The sequence below is a fragment of the Agelaius phoeniceus genome, chromosome 1 (assembly GCF_051311805.1).
Source record: "Agelaius phoeniceus isolate bAgePho1 chromosome 1, bAgePho1.hap1, whole genome shotgun sequence".
NCBI classification, from domain to species: domain Eukaryota; kingdom Metazoa; phylum Chordata; class Aves; order Passeriformes; family Icteridae; genus Agelaius; species Agelaius phoeniceus.
Genome location: NC_135265.1, coordinates 9,409,852 through 9,430,010, shown reverse-complemented (window position 1 = coordinate 9,430,010; position 20,159 = coordinate 9,409,852). Strand labels below are relative to the sequence as shown.

The 20,159-nt window shown below is 37.6% G+C and overlaps 1 protein-coding gene across 1 annotated transcript in view; it reads left to right on the top strand.

Annotated features, from left to right (window-relative positions):
• The window catches only part of PTPRN2 (protein tyrosine phosphatase receptor type N2), a 635,649-nt gene that overhangs the window by 595,827 nt on the left and 19,663 nt on the right, over window positions 1–20,159 (top strand). The window contains exons 18-21 of the mRNA XM_077191900.1: window positions 5,261–5,380; window positions 6,521–6,687; window positions 12,305–12,358; window positions 14,376–14,440. Coding sequence (XP_077048015.1) covers window positions 5,261–5,380; window positions 6,521–6,687; window positions 12,305–12,358; window positions 14,376–14,440 — 406 coding nt within the window. The remainder of the gene's footprint in view (window positions 1–5,260; window positions 5,381–6,520; window positions 6,688–12,304; window positions 12,359–14,375; window positions 14,441–20,159) is intronic.

The following is a 20,159-nucleotide window of genomic DNA, read 5'->3' as shown; positions in this document are numbered from 1 at the left end:
TTTGTGAGTGCTGAAATTAATTTACAGATTAAATTATTCTTCTGCATTTTGTTCTGTGCAGACACAGTGCTTTCAAGCAGTTGTGATTCCCAAGTTTTATTTTCTTTGCCTGGAATGGGACTTCCTGCATGTCTAATCAGTTCTCACCTACAGAAAGAAGAGCAGATGAAAACCAACAGAAAGCAATTCAATGTGTAAAATATGCATATTTTAATTTAATAAAGGAAAAACAGCAAGGGAGACATAGGCACAGAACAGTAGCCCCTAGAGCTCTAGTAACTTGTCAAGCCATGAGAAATAAATATAGCATTAGAAATTCCATAAGCGTTTAGTGAAGGAGTCTGCTTTTACCACACTCCCTCTAATTATGGCTCTGGTTGGAGAAGGTACTTAGAAATGGTCCCTTAAAATTTGTATCCCTTTATTGTTTAGTTTCCACATTTTCAATACTAAAGGAAAAGGTAATTTCTGATGATTTTGGTGCACCTTTGCTCCTTAATGTGGTTTTGTCAGCAGTGCAGCTCTAAACAGAGCTCATATTTAAATTATTTAATAATAAGTCTTGTTAGGAGTCTACTGAGAAGAATAAGAGCAGTTTATGTCTCTATGAGAAAGCAGGAAGAGAAATTACTGCAGCACATACAGACATCTTGAATTTGCCTTTTCCTATGACTTCCAAACAAGTGTTGCTAAAACAGCAGGGGACACAATACAACTGTGTATTTAACTGTGTATTTATATATGATCCTCTCTGAAGAGAACCATTTTTCCAGCTGCAGTCAGATACTTTTTTAATGAAATACAGAATTTTGACCATTAATCTTCCAACCTACAGATTTGCTTAACAGTCAGGCACAGTTATGATTTTGCAAATGGCAATTCTCACCTTGCCAGATTTGACCCATTTCATATTAAAATTATCTCATTTGCAAACAAAATATTTCACAAAAAAAGTTTGTATGACTTTCTGACTGGAATGCATTGTGACGCTCTAGTTGGTAATAAAAATCTAAATTCAACCCAATTTTTTCCTTTAGTTAAAAGATCACCCTTTTTTTTAAAGCTTGAAAGACACCACAGTTAATTATTTTCACAATATCTAATGGGATGGATATTATCTGATGCAGCAAGGGTTAGCACCTCGCTTTGTTGTTTTTTTAGGAGTCCTGTTTATACATATTGAGTTTTGATTATCCTTAGAAATTATTTGGGTTCTCTTTGCTGGTTCATCTGCTTTTCCAAGTCTTTGCATTTACCAGTTATACCAATTGTATGGGGAGCCAAAAAGACTGAAAAGGGAAATTCTGTAGTTTGCTGGAGGTCTCTCTCAGAGAGCAGCTGGTGTGATTTGCAGGTTCTATTTAGTGAACTGGCTGAATTTAACTGATCATCCCATCATTTTCTACTTTTAAATCATTGCATTTTAGAAACTTCTCCACTAGTCTCCATTAAATGAAGAGTATCTGGGCAGAGCTCCTATCTTGTCATTTCCCCATCACAAAAATGACAGAAATGACTGAAAAAGGAGTTTGGGGAGAATCATTTATTATAAAAAGAAGCTTCAAAGTGATGAAGTGTCTGAAAAAGAAAAGGAGGTTCATATTAACCATTTTATTTACAAGCTAGTAAACAAGGACATTTTAAAGTATAAGCTATCAAAAACTGATGTTTTATCAGATTTATGGCATTGTTGTAACACTGGTTCTGCTATTTGTGACTTTGTTTTTCTCATTACATGAAAAACCAATTCTGTGCTCCTTTTCAAGTAATTCTTACTAAATATAATTCATCCCAATGTGGAAGCCCTTTATATGGGGCTGGCAATGCTTGATAACCACAGCATGAGGTCTCTACACTTGGTGGATTTCATCAACAGGGAATTCTGAGGATCACAATGCTCTGCTCATTTTGGGTTGTAGGATTCAGCCTTTAATTTGCAGCAAATGGAATAGGATGGTGTTATTCTTGTCCAAGAAGTGTTCTGAGAATGATGCATACAGCAGAACCTCATTAAAGATCATTAACATGTTACTCTCTAGGCCTCTGGGCTGAAGGTGGACATGTCACACAAAATCGTGCAGTGTCCTCCCTTTTCAGCAAAGAATACACTGCAGGCTCTGCAGTGAGCTCCTGTACAGAACTCAGGCTTTATTGCTCCCATTCAACATTTCTTCTTCTGCTGAAAGTATTACCATGAATTACGAACATGAGCCTGCCTGTGCTAAGTGATCGAAATAAAATTAGATTTATATATTGCAAATATATACATGTGTATATTATGTGTTGTATGTATATAAATATATTTAGTTTTTGTAGAAACTTGAAGTCTAGGGCTTAATTTTGCTTAAATTTGCTCTACCCAAAAAGAAAAACCTCTGCCCTGAGGACCTGACGTTCTCTTTATTCTTTTATCACATTGTGCAAGCATACAAAGTTCAGAAATATGTGAATTAGTGCACATTTGCAGTTGAACTTCTTTCTCCATTCTCCAAGGCCAGCTGAAATGTCTCTTTGGCACTTCTTCAGAGGCTGTGCTGGGATTGTGCAGACCAGGTCTGGGCTACCTGTTCTTTCTTTACCAAGACACATTCTTGGGGCCACTTTGTACTTCATGGATGTGTCTGGACACTGAGCACAGCCAAGTGTGAAGTGCTGGTGGATGCAGCTTCTGAAAACCCCAGCAATTGCTTAAAGATGGGGAGTGTAAAACTCTGTGAACTGCCTTTGACTCATCCTGCTTCCAAGTTATTTGGAAATATATGGTAATAAATATCAGGCTGATGGTCTTATATTTAAATTAGCAAGGAAACAATGAAAATGCTGTAGTCCTTCAGTCACAGGTGGTGAGCCTTAGTGAAAATCCCATCTCAATGGTAAGCACAGGAGATGCAGGGCAAGTTTCTTGTAACAGGAATGAAGGCACTACACTGTATTGCCTTCTTGATTTAGTAGATTTGACTTCTACTTTTCACACAATGACCTAAAAGAAATATTACACCCCAGAGTAACTTTGAAATTGTTTGTTTAAATTAACTTTCATTTGGATTTATGCTTAATGAAATCTTCAGAGATGCAGACAGCCCCTCTCTAATGAAATGCTCTGTCTTTGAACCAATGAACAGGGTTGCCAAACTGTAAGGATTCCTCTCTAAATGAGTGGGCTTTTATAATGTTACACTTGGGTGGCACAAGCAGAGTGCTCGATGATTAGTTTATGGTCTAGATCATTGTATTTTTATTACACTCATAAAAACTGTGTTTCTCCTCATTTTCGTAATGGCTTCAATGAGCTTCTATACCTTCTAGAGGCACATTAAATCGTTATGTGATGAAAGTACTGATTTAGTGGGGCTAGTTTTAAAGTAAGATGCATGTTTTGAATTCTTATCTTAGTCTGATTGCTGGCTGAAAAAGGTGGAACTATTTTAGAATGAAAGAAATCTGTATCATCTTCCTTACATATAAAGAAGGTTTCCAGCTGTGGACTGAAACAAATGCAGTACAAAAAAGATACAAATGATAAATATACATCTGTCTGTAAAGTGTCTATAATTTTAAAGTATGTTTAAATGGTTTCGTGGCATTGTGAGATTTTAAAGTGAGGAGGAGGAAATTACAGACATTTTTATTTAAAAACCCTTTTTGAAGGGGTTAAAAAAAAAAGATTATTCTTAAATTCCACTGTAATTTTTTTACTCCACTTCTTTTCAAAATGATAAATAACCCTATTCTCTGTAAACCCTAGATTCATTTCTCTAAATAATTCTCAGCCGGTTTTAAAAGTAGTTTTAATTATGTTGCAAAATGAAAAAAGGGAAGAAAAACGTTATTTGTTTCTCTATATGCAAGCTATTCTTAAAAGAGAAGACAACATCATTATCCATGAATGGGAAACCTTTTTATTTGATATGTAATTTAAAAAATAATCCTTGAATTGAATGTATCATCTCATCTTTGCACAGTTTAGACAAAGGCCTTTTTTGTTGACAAAATTTACATGTCAATACAGTTGCTTATAAATATTTCTGTGAAATAAACATAACCCTTCACAAAAAGAGCAGTTTACTCTTCATTTAGTAATTTTATATGCTAGCAAAAGACAATGAAAGTTGTATGCAAATATAACATCAATGTACAGCTTAATAATAACAGTTTTTAGTGATTATACTGCTTGGTATTAATTCATAGGAGCCTTTTTGTTCAGTCATGGGCTGTGTTTGGAACAGAGATATGCCAGACCAGAGCATCTCTGCTTGTTTGCTGTTTGTGAGAGACATCCACAAATCCTTTAGTTGAGGATGTGCTTGATGCTTGAATCCTACTCTGTGGCTTGTCTAAATTATTAAGTGATCATGCTGACAGCAAAGATACTCTGTTTTCCTCTGGTTTTGTACCTGTGCTCTGTGGTACTGTCTGCAGCACAAGTTGGACTTTCATTCTACCTCCAGGAAAAAAAAAAAAGGAGAAAACAGAACTAGAAAAGAGAAAGGAGAAGGGGAGGGGAAAAATGAAAGAAAAATGAAATAGAAAAGAGGGAAGGAGAAAGGAAAATAAAAAGAAAATTTTTAAAAAAGGAAAAGGGAAGAAAGAAGACAAAGGAAAGCTGGAAGGAAAGAAAGAAGGAAAAAGAAAATAATGCACATTTGCAACGAATCTTTTATAAATGTGCATTTGGAGGGACGACTTCTCCATCCAAAATGTTCCTGGAAAAACAGATTTGCTTTGAATTTTCCCTGCCTTTTCTTCATTACTGTTGTTCAGGTGCAACTTTTATGATTGTTTCAGCAATGCAGTGCTTTATTGGCTTTAGCTACTTGGCAAAGTGAAAAAAGACATGGGGTTGAGAACACAAACAGGTTTCAGTACATGTGACTTTAGTAGATCTGTGCTGCTTCAGTGTTAAATATCAAATCTTAAATAGATGGGTGTTCTGCAAGCACCACTCAGTGTTCCTTCAGTGGATCTAAAAGTTTGCCAGAAAAGCAATTGAACATGGTACTGGGAGCAAGGAGAGATTTTGGGGATGACCTGAATTGAAATCGCAGGAAATTCTTTAATATTTCATGGACGCCTGCAAAATATGGTGCCAGTTTATTCAGGGATTTGAAAGCAGCTGCAGAGTAAAAGTGTCTAATGAAAATGAAATAAATTTCCTGTGAATGGAATAAATTTTGATTGTGTGTCTGAGTGCAGTAATTATACATGTCACGCAGTAATTAGGCAGTCACAATGTGGCCACGGTGTCTTTCTTTGTCTGCAGATGGTCTGGGAGAACGGCTGTGTCGTTATTGTCATGCTGACACCCCTCGTGGAAAACGGAGTCAAGCAGTGCTACCACTATTGGCCGGACGAAGGCTCAAACCTCTACCACATCTACGAGGTACCTGCACAAAAATTCTGGTTGCAAAGGTGACAGTAAGTGCTGGTTCCATCCAGGGCAGAAGGATGCTGGAGATGTTTTAACCCAGAGGTCGAGCTGCGGACTCTGAAATTCTCCTGGTGCGCCTTCGGGTGGTTCTGCGTTTGCAAAAAAAATTGGAGTGCAGCTTTAACAGCAAGGTGGTTTCCACCGAGTGAAGTATAGTAAATAATGAGTGAAATATTGCAGTATTAAAAAGGACAATAATGTTTGCATTTTGAATGGTTTTGCAAGTGGTTGATATATGAAAGCGTGTATTTATGTTTTATAGGAAAATAGTATTTTTAGAACTAGTGGATTTTGCCTTAGGATAGCCATATGTAAATCTTTGTAGAAAAAAACTCTATATTGCTGTAGTAATTAATCCTATCTATTTTTATCTCTTGCCTCAGTCACAACAACAAATATATATTTTTATTTTCTGCTTTGCATTTCTAGCCCAAAATATCATATCTCGAGTTATGTTGCAATGCAACATTGACAACGACTGTCAGATTTTTTCCAGTGGTCCAGCTGTGTAGAGGAAGAAAATAATACCACAATGCCAAATACAAAGAAATGTGGAGAAACTGTGAAGAAATGCTGTTATTTAAACTAAAATGGGAATAAAGTCATTTTCTGAAAAGATGAGCTCTGCAAATAAGCTGCATTTTTTAATCTTATTTTTCTTCATAGCAAAAGAAACTGAATTTTTACTTCTCATGTGAATTCAACTCAGATTTTTAAGACCTCTCAGAGTGGGCTGGGCAATGCATTTGTGGACATTTCTGAAAAGAAAGGAACTGCCAGTCTAACACATTTTCAATACAAAATATCTTTTGTATTCACGTAATGTTATAAAGATTTAATTCAGCGAATTTTTCTTTTGCATGAAAATTGTCAAGATTGTCAATGGAAGAGCAATGGCAGCTAACCCCTTTCTGACAGCTACATTGATTGCCAAATAATTTTTTTTTTCCCCTCCATACTGGCCAATTTGCTAATAAAAATAAAATTTTCATGCAATTCCTTCATCCCAGAAATCTTACTCGTGCAATCCCGGAGGCGTGACTTGCAACCAGAATTGCTGATCCCCGTTTGTTCCTTCCTGTGGGTGTGTAGGTAAATCTTGTCTCTGAGCACATCTGGTGCGAGGATTTCCTCGTGAGGAGCTTCTACCTGAAGAACCTGCAGACCAACGAGACCCGCACAGTGACCCAGTTCCACTTCCTCAGCTGGAACGACCAGAGGGCTCCTGCTTCCACCAGATCCCTTCTGGATTTCCGCAGGTAAAGCACAAAGTATGGCGCTTCTTCTAAGACCATACGGGTCTGAGGAACTAGGGCTTTTTTTTGCCTTTAAAGATTTTTGGGTTGAAAGGGGGCTCCTCAGCCTGTGATGCCACAATGCTAAACTAAGAGAAATATCTTCACTAGGTTGATGTTTTTAGTGTTGCCTCACACAGAGATGTTGCCTGGGTTTAAGACATATTCATTTCGCATTTAGAGATCAATACCTTACCTCCCTTTGTATAATCTCAGTGCTTCTGTATTTCTTTGTTTTTCAAATATTTATTCATTTCTGCAACTTCCAGGCTTTTTGTGTGGCTCCCCCAAGATCCTTATATCAGGACTCTCACAAGTAAATTAGGAAGTGTGAGCTTTAAAAAAAGAATCACAATGGAATCATATGGCAATAGCATCATTCCCATGGTACCATTTGCTCATAAGGATCCAACAGCGAGGTCTGCAGACCTTTGGCTGCAGGAAGGTGGAAGCTTGAGGAAGCAGATGAAAATGTTGACAAAGCATACCCTTTGGAACTTTAAAGAAAGTCAGTGTGGCTTTAAAATACAAATATACAAAGGCAAAAGCTGTGAAAGTCCTCGCCACCTTCTCTAATGTTTGCTGTGCCTATCTAAATTTTAATTTGAAAATTAAAGCCATGCATGATAAATACTGGAGCGAAATAATCTTCATTTGATTGCAAACCGTGCCCAGTGCATCACGTGTAGGTGTTAGTGTGTACCAGCTAATCCACAGCGACGCGCTTATGACTAATGAAAAGAATCTCCAGGAGGTTTGGGGAGTTGGTGCTCCATCCGCCAGCGGCCTGTGGGATCACATGTTGTTCTCTCTGCTCTACAATATTATCTACAACCCCCCAAAGTGATTATACGGGGCTCAGCGCTCAAAAGATCCAAACTTGTTTCTTTCAAGGAGTGCTGGGAGCTCTGACTGATGCCAGTCGAAGTCGTGCATCTGCACCCGAGGGGAGGAGCTGGCATACAGCCATCAGGAGCTGGTTGCACAGTTGTCTGTTGGCAAAATCCTACCCTTAAAATTTAGGGCTAAATGCCACCCTTCATCTACTCAGTATTCTTGTACATATTGCAAGGCTTTTCAAAGCAGAGAGACATCTCACATGGTGCAGGTCAGGTAATGGAGTGCAGCTGCTCTGAGTCACTTGGAGGTATGGCTAGGTGAGGATGTAAGGATATACTACAGAGTCACAACACAAAAGCAGTAGTGGAGCAAGGAAGCACAGCCATGCGATGGAGTTGAAATTGTAATTGAATTTTCAAGGTTTTCTTCTCTGGGTTCAACTTTAATATGATTTTTATAGGTTGATTTCCCTTTGCTTGTGGTACCGAGGAAGTTGCCTGTAGTGAATTTTTGTAGTGAGAATTGTGACTTGGTTCCATTAAGCTGTGTGAGGCTGCAGCACAGAGCCAGTGCAGCATCCAGCTTTGCTCTTTTCAAAGTTAGTGGGAAATCTGCTAGCAATTCTAACTAGAGCATAAATGAGCCTGTACAGCCAGGACATCTGAAGCTCAGAGCACCTCGCCTCTGACTTGTTTCAGTAAGGATTGAGGTCCCTGCGTGAGCTGCAGGATTAGATCTACAGTAAGTCACAGTTCACACTGCCAGGAAAGAGCCTCTTAGAGTGACATTGTGTAAGGGTTAAATAGCTGTGTGGAAGAAGTGTTGTGCAATACTTTGAAAAAGAAAAATGATAACTAGATGAGAAAAGTAGCAGAGCTGCCATTCTTTGTATTTTAAGCCAGTATGGGAATGAACCTGTTAAGATTTAATTGAATTCTGAGTGTTCATTTCACATGTATTCACAGTCCAGTGTAGGGTACTGTAATCATTTGCTACGTGCAGATTTTGTACAATGAACTCATAGTACTGAATGCATAGTAAAATTCCGCCTGAAAAGGAATTTTGGCATGCACAATAGCCTGGTCTATGAATCTCAGTTTTCTTGGTCATCTGATCTTTGGGTTGTTTTTTCTTTTTCGTTCTTTTTTAATGACAAAAAAACTAATGCACTATCGCTAAAATAATGTATTTGGAATTCATTTATATAATACATGTTTTGCACCTGAAGCTTTCTATTGAAAGTACAGACTCTGCTGGATTACAACAGCTGAGTCATAAAGCCCCCAGAAAAATGTCTGACAGTGCTACCATACTCTTAGTAGGGTAGTGCTAGGAAGGGGCTGCTCTCATTTCTTTTAATCTTATCTATGTTTTTATGTGCATTCAGTGTGTTTGTATATATATGGATATGTGTGTATATTTATATATTCACATACATATATGAAATTAAGCATATACATAACCAACCCTCTATTTTTTTTATAATTCATCACCAAGAAAAATTGGATTCCCAAAATTACCTTGCCCAGAGTCTGTGGAAATATGGACCTAAACATTTTTATTGAAGTAAATTTTGCAAGTCTCTTCGAAAACTGAAAGCTTACCTTTCTCTTACTCCGTATCAGACAGTGATTTAGATGATTTTGCATTTAGCAGATATATTAAACCTTGCTGAATAATCTATCATACTTCCATAATGTAGGAATAAATTGCCAAAAAGAGATTATTCTATATACTTTACAAATCTGTACAAAAGACAGTCCCTGAGAGGTGAGGCTACTACGGAAACCACTGGTCAGTTTTAAATGCTTCTGGAGTCCTAATTTCATTTTGAACAATAGACCAATCATTATTGCTCTGGACTAGCTTGTTAGTCATGCACTGATATGTGTCATTAAATATTTCTTAAGCCCAGAGGGAGCACATTTACACTTTAAAGAGGGACTGCTAAGCTAAAAGATAATTAGCATCACATGTGAGGGCTTTGCTTAAAATATATATCTATTATGCTATCACTTCTCGCTGTGTGCAATGGCATTTACTAACACTGCTCACTTTAAAAATGGACAAATTCTTATTTTGCCAGCTAATTAGCGGTTGCCAGTGTCATTTTTGTGATGTTGCAGCTAGTAATATGAGCCCAGTTGCATAGTCACAAAAGTGATCATTGGAAACTGTGACTCTGCTGCAGGGACAATGTGGGAAACCCCTTTTCTGAGCCTCTAACGACCTCTGACCTTTGCTTGCTGATGGTTTGCATGATGATTTCTTTTTCACTCAATGAGCCAAGGGTTGGTTTGTATTACTAATCATTCTTTCTAAGTTAATTCTTCCTGTATATGTATATATATATATATATAATATATATTTCTTCAACATTCAAGAACTTTGCTTACTGATGAATTTTCAGCTCACTCTCATTAGCCAGAACTAAGAATGAAATGAGATGTTGCTGCACTTCTAAATATTTTCATAAGCTATATATAGACAAAGCTATGAACCAGCTGGATTAAAACCCTTTGTTTTAATGTGTTTTCTGAAATGTGTGATAATGAAAATGTTTGAAACGCCTTCAATAAAACTGACAAACATAAGGTGTCTTTCCCTAACATGTGTCTCTGGCTGTCTGATTTACGGAGAGGTCTGATAGATTTAGATCAAGTTTGCCATTGAAATTATATTAGGACTTTGGTAGAGGGCTAGTCATAACATGCAAATATCATGTTAGTGGTGCCACGCAAGGAACAAAGGAACCACACAAGCAGAAACGGTAAATACCCCTCTGTAGTGATTAGCTTTTATTTAATACTTGAAATGGAAAAACAACTCTTTACTAATGCTCTTGATGGGGGTGGGGGGAGAGTGACCAGCTGCAAGTGGGGGAATGCAGGCTGACTGTATCAGATGTTGGTACAGGCATTTCAAATATACAATTAAAAAAAAAAACAAAAAAAAAAAACCAAAAAAAGCCCCACCAAACCAGGCTTTATATCATGTAGAAGGAGCTGATCCTCAGGATATGACCATCAGGAATTGAATGGTTCATTCATGTGAAAACTCTGCTGTAGCAAGTTGTTGAAGTTTTGTTTGGTACTGCCTGCATTGAGATATATTTATGGACATATAAATGGTCCATTTAACTTCTGAGGTCATGTGCTTCTCAATGACTTACCACTCATTTAATGAGAACATTGTTCTACTGCATTAATTACTTATATCCAGGGAATATAAATAGAGACAGAATGTCTCTGCAAGTGTGATTTACATAAATAAGCAAGAGAGTAAGAATTGTGAAAAGTCCCTGAATGCAAATGTTTAAAGGGAATCCCAGCAAGAACTTCATATTGTTCTCAAGTTTGGTTAGAATCTTAAGTAACAAAAATAAGAATGTGAAAACATGGTTTCATGGGACATCACCAGTACCTCCATAGCCCATTTGGGTTGAGTTCCAGGTATCCCAACACCCTGTCAGAAGTTTAGGCATCTTCAGGCTATACTGTAAGCAGTGTTTAAAGATATGTGCATGTTTTCACAGCACAGATGTTAGTGAATAGATGAACAGCCAAGAACTAAATGATTCAGTAGGTTAGTTATGCTTTAAAATTCATAATAACATCACACCACTGCTAAATTTTAGCAGCTCCCTTTAGTTTAGTGATCAGGATCCTGTGTAACACTTACACTGAGCTGGGGACTATTAGAGCACCCTTTGGAAGCTGCCCTATGAAATTATTTTATAGGAGACCTTCTAGCTCCAGTAAACTCAAACTCATCAAATAATTTGAATGAAAGGTTTTGATTTCTTGCAGCAATGCTTTCCCATTTTAGCCTTTATTCATCTTGCCTTGTTAACATATGTGTGCATATTTTATGGATTTTTGGCCTGTAACATTCTTGACATGCAGAATATATCCTAGAGCAAAAGAGAGAGCTTGGGATTTTGGTGTTCGTAAGGCAATTTAAATAGATTTAAACCAATTTTGTGGGCTCTATTCTTAGACTGAGTGTCTTGGTTTGCTTCAGCACTAGTTAATTCCATCATTGAATTTACACATCAGCTAACCTGTTCTGTGGTTATATTCTATTGATTGATTTCACATATATTCTCATGCCACTGAAAATGTTTAACCAGGAAGCTGTCGAAGACAACAATGTGTAAATATTAAATATTTAACACTTTTGCAATAGAACTAAAGCAGTAGAACCAAAGCTTACTGATGGGTTTAGTTATTTTTACTATGATAAGATTACATTTTAAAATTTTTAAGAAGCGTTTCAGGAGATTTGGCATTTGGCTTTCTGGGAAGAAGTGGTGTTACAGATCAGCACACATTGTACAAAGTGTAGTGTAATGGCCTTTTTAAATTTTTTATTCAGTTTGATGACCCTTGATATTTCCTTGAGCAAGCTCATGAACTCAAAGTTTGCCTCAAAATCAAGGCATCTCAAGATAATCTTAGTTTTGGAGCTAAGAAATGAACCATTTGAGAAAATAGTTCATTTGTTTTGCCCAGACAACAGTAATAATGGAATGTTTTCTGGGGTTTCTTAGGCAGCAAACCAGAAACAAACTTTAAAGAAGATTATCTACCTAATTGCTTGTTATATTAGGAAATTATCAACCTGAGTATTCCTTCAAAGACAGTAATATTTGCATTTTCTTATTGCTTATTTTTGACAGTTGGCAAAAGAAACAGTAAATAATATGCTTAATTAATTTCTTGTGTCTGTTTTATTTCAGAAAAGTAAACAAGTGCTACAGGGGTCGCTCTTGTCCAGTAGTTGTTCATTGCAGGCAAGTACAATTTCTAAAATAGCTTTAGAGAGATCTGTATGTGTAAGAATTTAATATAGATATAAACAAAGTGGGCAAATTAAAGCTTTACATGAATAACCAAACAGTGTGGTAGACTAAAAGTTTTAAGTGTAATTCAATTGAGTTTTAATGCTATTTAATACTTAGGATGTGTTCTCATCACAAAATTATCCTTCCATATGATGTTTTAGATGTTGAGCCATGACTTAACAACGTGTGGCCACGCTTTCTAGTATAAGCAGCACTTCAGTTTCATACATCTCCTTCAAAATTACAGGTGTTCTTTGCATGCCCTCCCAATTTAGTCTGCTTTATTTTATTAACACTCAATTATGTTTTCTTTCTTCTTTACTTGTTTTTAGCAATCAGGGTAAGAAGAGGGCAATGTCAGGGAGTGGAAACCTGCCCAGAGATGGAGTAATTCTTTAAGCACAGACTATTTTTAGGCCTGACAATGTGATAGATGCACACGAAAGCTGTCAGGCAGTTCAGTGGAAAAGTTTACCATAATAACATTAATGTTGGGTTTTGCCATTGGGGGTTCTGACTTATTTATCAAAAATATCCTCGTAGATAATGAAGACAGAAAAAGAGCCCTGCTAAGAGGCAGGATGTTTGCCATGTGACACTTCACTGTGGCTGGGAGTGAGGAGGGAGGGGATGTGTTTCTCACGTGTGGCTCAGCCGAGTGAGGATGCAAGGAGCTGGATGCTCCAGAGGGGGCTGCTCTGCATTGCCTTCAGGAAATGTGAGAAAGGAGCAATTTAATGCACAATGAAGAGCCTTCAAATTTCTTGCTATTTCCTTACTGTGATGGATGGAAATATCTACCATGAGCTCAGGAGTTTTTGTTTTTTATTGGGCCTGATTGCTGTCTTGTCTCTCATTATTCAGCTTAACTAATAAGATTGTGTCTTTGTTCCCTTCGTAGACAGAGAAAAAAAATTATTACCACTAGCTCCTTTTCTCTAAACAGTGATCTAGTAACTGAAAGAAAAAAAATCTCTGTCTACAGAAATTAAGTTTCATAGCCTCACTGTAAACAGAATGCAATAACGTGCTTCATGCTGTTCTATTATTTTTTTTCTTTCATTAATTCTTTTACACAAATTGAGCTATCAATAAAAATAATGGCTTAATTAATAAAACTACATACCATCCTAATGGGTCACACATGCACCTTTGTAAAAATTTTGGGGAGGGAAAAGAAAAAAAGCTTTTACTTAAAGTCTTAATTATGTTTGCTAACAGCAGCTCTAAAAGAGCATCACGCTGGCAATTACACGTTGCTCTCTGAAAGGGACACAAGCTGCATTCAGATTAGGGAGCTTTGCCCCTCCCGAGGCTTGGTCTCACATCTCTGAGGAAGGGCTGTGGATACACAAAAGTTAAAGCTATTTCTTAAAATTACAAGATAATATTTCTTTCTGGTCATTGTTTCTAGGGAAGAATTAAAGAGAAAGGGACAGAGAAAAAACAAACCACTCATATATAATAAAGAAAGATTGCAGTCCTCAGTAATTAAATATTTGTTCTTGAGCAGATCTCTGCATTCCCTCTGACCACTGCGCTCAAATGCATTCTATAGCATTTTTGACTGTTCTGGAAAATGTTCTAGTCAAACTTACTCTGAGTTCTTCATCTCATATATAAGTGACTGTAAGGTCACTATATGTACACTTTTTTAATTGAAATGGTATCCTGGTCTAGGGTTTTCCACTGTTGTTCAAAATGTTTCTCTTGCATAAACACAACTTGGCTTAAAAAAATCAAAACAAAGCCCTGTTATCCATGCAGGGTAGTAGTTAATCTTCCACAACCAGCTTGTGTTTATTCAGTGCAAGCTTTCTCTCCTCTCTCAGTACCCTCCTTTAACCCCTCATTCTCTCCTCTCCCACCATGTGTAACGCTGTAACATTAAGGGCAGGTACCTTCATGTTGAGTCTAGATGCACACTGATAGGCTTTATCTTTTCTTTTACCTTTTCTGTTGGCAGCGATGGTGCGGGAAGAAGTGGAACCTACATTCTAATTGACATGGTTCTCAATAAAATGGCCAAAGGTGAGAATCGAAAGGCTTGTTACTTCCTCAGTACTGAAATATGTGCTTGTGTTGCCATGACAACAGTGGGGGAGCAATATTCACAGAAAATCTGAGAATAAATTAGAGGCAAATTGTGTACTCTTTCCTGAATGTTCTGTAGTTTTATTTTCATACTAAACACAAATGCTTTGTGAATGAGAGGTGTGTTTGTGCTGTTGAGAAGTATTTGAATTTTTAAATTTATCATTTAAAATAGTTATTACAGTTTTACAAGAGATGCCTTGGGGCTGTACAACTCTAATTTAGTGGTTACAGGATCTGGGTCCTGGGCTGTGTCGTGGCTGTTGCTCACGTGGGTGTTACCTGCCCCACCATGACAGTCAGATGTGATTATTTTCCTTTTTGGAGCTGCCCATTGCCTCCAACACATGTAGAACTGGTGGTGCCAGACAGGACCTCGTGTCTGGCACAGATTTGTTTCTTACAAGGAAAAAGACTGTAGTGAACAGGACAGAGGACTGAAAATAAATCTCCACTGCCAGTTCCGACACTCTCTATTCGATATTGAACAATGTATTTAACTCCTCTGTTTCTGAGAAGTCTCATCTGTGAGACGTAATTTTATGACGTGGGAAATAATCTGTCAACTAAACATAAACTTGTTTGTTAAAATGAACAATCTATAGATTCTGTAGAGATTGGGATCATTCCTTTTCTTTTTCTTGATTGGCAAATTGTTCATGGTGGGAAGTACTTGAGATACTCGGAAATAATCTTTGTTAGAACTGAACAAATTTTTAATGCTGCTACTGTCTTCAGAAGGAAGGAGGGTGAGAGTGAGCGTGTAAACCTGACCAAATAAACGAAAAGAAATTTGCCTTTATTGATTCTTAACCTGAGTTCTTAAGCCGCATCTGGCATTATGCACACACGTGTATTTAATGAAAAAGGATTAGGTGTAAAAACATACTAATTTATAGAGAGAAACAATATTTAGTTCTTTGAATTCTAATCACTTTACAGCATTTGTTTAATATCTTCTAACACAGACATATTTTTATATGTAGTTTAAAAATACTCTCCATGCTTTCCAGTCATCTGCTGCTGCATCCTGAATATTCCAGTCCTCTGGGACATGGTGGTATCCGGTCCCTTTAGAAAGAAGATTTTAGCTTTTCTTTTTTTTCTCCCCAGATTTTGTTAACATGTCTCATCAAACATGGGCTGAATTTTCTGCCCGCAAGCATCATGTGGAACTTGCCACTGATGCTAAAAGAAGTTGTATGTTTGCCTTCTCCTTTCCGCTGAAAATAAATTTTTCAGTGGGATGAGATTAGTTTTTCATGCTCGTTGGAAAATAGGTTTTTGCTCTGTGAGGGAATATGGAGATATTTCCAATGCTTGTTACTTGCCACGTGACAATCTAGACTTTAAAAATAGAAGCAATGGTGCATCGTAAAATTAATGTGGACCTTTGTTAAGTGTTTGTTCATTCATTTCGGCTATCAGCAGTGAGAAGCTATAATGAAAACTAGATTTAAAGTATATGCAATTTATTGGCATATAGAAGTAAATGAGGAGTATTTTCTAGCTCGAGGCTTTCTGCCACTTAAGGGAGGGTTGACTTTGTTGTAAAAGCACTGAAGAATGCCATTTATTGACTCCATTGTACCATGTAATGTCAAATTCCATTTTAAGTGTGGGCTTAGCGCTGCACAATGCCAGACAAGTCATGTGAAACTGGCCAGAGAAAGGCGTCACAGGGCTTTTTGGAGATCGGTCACCCCCATTTTGTTCTTGACCTGCTCCCCTCTGCCCGTGGGGGTGTGCGACGCGAAATCCCCTGACCTGGTGCTTTGGCTGGAGTTTAAATGAAAGATCAAAGGGCAGAGCGGGCATCTCAGCCCTGCTGAGGTGGGCCTTTCCCAGGCTGTCACACTGTGCGGCCGCCAAAGGTTTTGTTCGGGCGGGAGCCGCGGCCCAGCCTGTGCGGCCGGGGCCCTCTTTGTCTGGCCTGAGAAGCTGGAGGCCCAGGTTGAGGATCCAATGTTCATCAAATGATCAAAGGCTTGAAGCCCTGGACATGAAATCTTTCTTTCCATTTCCTTTTCTTAGAGAATGAATTGCACGAGTGGCAAAGAATGCCCTTTCCAAAGCTTTTATGTGCAGTGCGAGGGCTAACTTCAGAGTCCTTCAGCGCTGAACATAAAAATGTAAGTGCACTTTCAATCTGGGCCCAGCTGCAGGGCCAGCATCGAGGAACCCTTCTTTCAAAAAGGCTTTTAAGGATTAAGGCCTTCAGTCTTTCAAAAAAAAAAAAAGCAAAAAAAAAAAAAACCCAACCAAAAAAAAAAACCACCACGGACTTTTAAGAATAAACTTAGAATAATTTGAGTTTCTTGTTCCATGGACTGGTTTATTAGAAAGTAGACAATAATGCATTTTTAAATCAGAGTAAATAGAGGAGTACTTAGTTTCAGCAGTGGGAAAGTAGAAAGCAATCAATAAATACCTTGGCTCTTTAGTGGGGTCTTTAATAGGTTGGGCAAAGGAGCTCCTTTTTCATGTAATGATTTACTTCCCTGCATTCTCTTAGACAGTTAACTGTAAATGCCTTTGTCATTTACAATTTCTTCTACTGCTCATTGAATTAGTGCTAACACTTAGTCTATTAAACGCGTTATAAATTCATATCTTCTACTACCCTGCTGTTGCCAACCCTCATATTATTTTAGATGCTGAAAGCCACCAACAAGGGACCTGTTCCTAAAACCTAGAGCAGGGGAAAAGAAATCAAGCTGGGGAGGATTTTGTGTTTGATATGTGCCACATCAATTTGACGGCCCCAGCCCCTTTGAGGAAGGGAATTTTGAGGAATGAAAATTTAAAGAAGCAAAGCATCTCAGCTCAGGGCACTTGCAGGACAGTAAAAGTTGGTAATGAGGGCAGAAATGCTCCCATGGTGTACTTGGGGAGTGAATTGAGCTGGTGGAAGGATGTGCAGGAGCTCACAGGGGCACTGGGACAGATTTGCCGTTGGGGGAGGTTCTTAATGAATTTCACTGTCCTCGGTGCAGTAAATGCAATGACTGTGTCTGTACCCTTATTCCCAACATCCACATGAAATAATCTGAGATACTGGCATAGACAGAGAGTAGCAGTGTCTATCCTGTGCTATCATTCCTGTGTCATGTCAGCTGGAAGTTACAATGCAAAGTAGGTCCTTTTGTTTCATTGTTCCAATTATTAATGTAGCTATTTATCATGTTGTTTATTACTATAATTCTTTTTTCTTCCTAGCTTCATATGCTGTTGCCTTGAATGTTGCCTTGAATGATCCTTGAGGTCCCATTCCAACCAGGTGTTCTGTGATTCTGTGATATGCATAGACCATGATCCTATATCCATCAAAGCAATAAGAAAAATGAAACAGTGTTGAATCTGGCTTTACAGTAACATATTTTAATACTGTTGTACATGTTTTAAGACAGTTACCAAATCACCTCTCATTTCAGTGACAGCCATCTTAGGACAAGCTTTAGTTTTGAGTTAAAAGCTGAGAAGTGATTTTGTTCAGCCCATGTGCATTTTCATGATTTAAATAAATACAGAAAATGATAATGGATTGTTTTTGTAGATAACAGTACTTGCTGGATTTTTCATAGAGACTGTTTCTCTGAGGCTGATTTCTGCTGAGAATTTCAACGTTCTTGATGTATTTACAAGTTTTATCCTTTGTTAGTAGGGATGATAAGATGATTTAGATTTAGTCTACTTGATATTTCTTCCTCATCTCAAACTCACAGTAATGCTGAGCTGATCAGATTTCTTTTATTTTTTGTGTGATCTAGAGAAAAGTTGAGAATTTTCTCATTTCATGTCTTTCCCGCAGGCTTATTGTAGTGACTAAAAGTGTGATATATTGCAAGACATTTTTATTGAGTGTTTTTGGCACACAAATACACACACACAAAAAAAAAAAAAAAAAAAAAAAAGAGAGAGAGATTATGAGTCTTCCCACTTTCATTTTTCTGAACTGTGAGGCTTGGATAGTGTGGATAATAGTTTGATTTTTAGATAATTCATCCAGCCAGCAGCTGCTTAGGGTTTGCTGACCATCCATTTTCTTGTGTTTGAACTAGCTGAAATGAGATGAGTCAAAGGGAAGGCAAATATGAATTTTAAAATCCTTTTCAAGTATTGATTTCCAAATTCTAAAACCCAGCAAAAAAGATTCGATTTAGCAAAGCCGAACCAACGGTTTATTCTCCTGCATTCAAAAGCTTGGATTATAATTGATGAGCACACACACTCTGGCCAGGGCTGGCTCTGGAGGTTATCTCCCCAAGTCCTTTCCTTGCCCCTGCTACCCTATTGTCTGAGGGTCTTGTGAGTCAGCTCCTGAGCAGATGCAGTTTATACCGTGACATTTTAAGGCAAAACAAAAGATTCCTTAATTCGCCTTCTGACTCATCGTGATCAAATGATTTGGGCTAATCTGAACCCTTGCTGAGGTTTTGCTTATCTGCTGTTTGGATTTAACAATCATAATGAAGTTGTGGGGTTAGCTCCTCTCTGAAAGGATTTTATGAAAGGAAATGCTTGCCCATACTCGTGTTAAAATGGATTCAATCTGCTTATTTTTGAGTCCTTATGCAAAGTCTGAGAAAATTCTATTGTTCTGTTGTTCTGATACAAGTCTAGAGCTGACTGTTTCTGACATGCTTTTGGTGAATGAGGGAATATTTCCTCAGCCCAGCATCAAGCTTCTCCCATGAAAACAAAATTTAACATGCTGCTTTCCTTCAGAGTTTGAGAGAATATATAGTGTAAATGGAAGATTTCTTTTTTTTTCCTTTTTTTTTTTTAAGGTAATAATAGTTAGAGAGTCAAAAAGTGGGATTAGAAATAGGTGGTATTCTGGAAAAAAAATTACAGCAGAAAAATTCAGGACATAAAAATATAATTGTTTTCAGGGTCTAAGTTTGAATTAATTACATGGCTGGTCTTTGAGATTTGGGTGAGACAGATTATTATCTCTAGGAACACAGAAGAAAAAAGCACAGAGCCAAAAGATTGGGGTTTGTTTTGTTTACTGTTGTGCTGTCCACAAGACTGCCTCAGTTCTCAGCAGCAGTGATGCCAGCCATGTAAATCTGAAATGCTGCTGTTTCAATTTCCAAAGGAAGTTGCTCGTGTCCATGTAAACATATCGTATGTTATAGGGCTGGTTTTTCCAATGAGCTGCATTTATGTATTGTAACTTTTATGTAATGAGTTACCCTGGAAACACAATTAGGCAAATAGTGCTCGTTCTTGCAGCCTTTCCCAGCAGATAATTAATCACTGTGAGAGCTGGGCCCCCAGCTACATGCACAAGTGTATAGGGAATGTATAGGATAGTTTTTCACGGTCCAGCCTGAGGTGCTCAGCAAACTCTTACTATTTAGAAAAAGCTGTTTAAAATAGTGTTTATTTCCTGTGAAAAACACATTTGGACATCTGATGCTTTAAAGCTTTTTGCATGTTATTGCCTGTATGTAGTCATCGATTAATACTTCATAAAAAGAAGATTAAAATGTAGCATGTTCTACAAGCTTCTGTTCTGAAATGAATTAGTGCCCATGGGGAAGGTGTTCTTGGTTGATGTTTCCCACTGTATGTTGTATGGTCTGCATTTTTAGGTGGTTTCCTTTACAGAATATAAAGATTTCAAGCAAAAAGCAAACATGATATT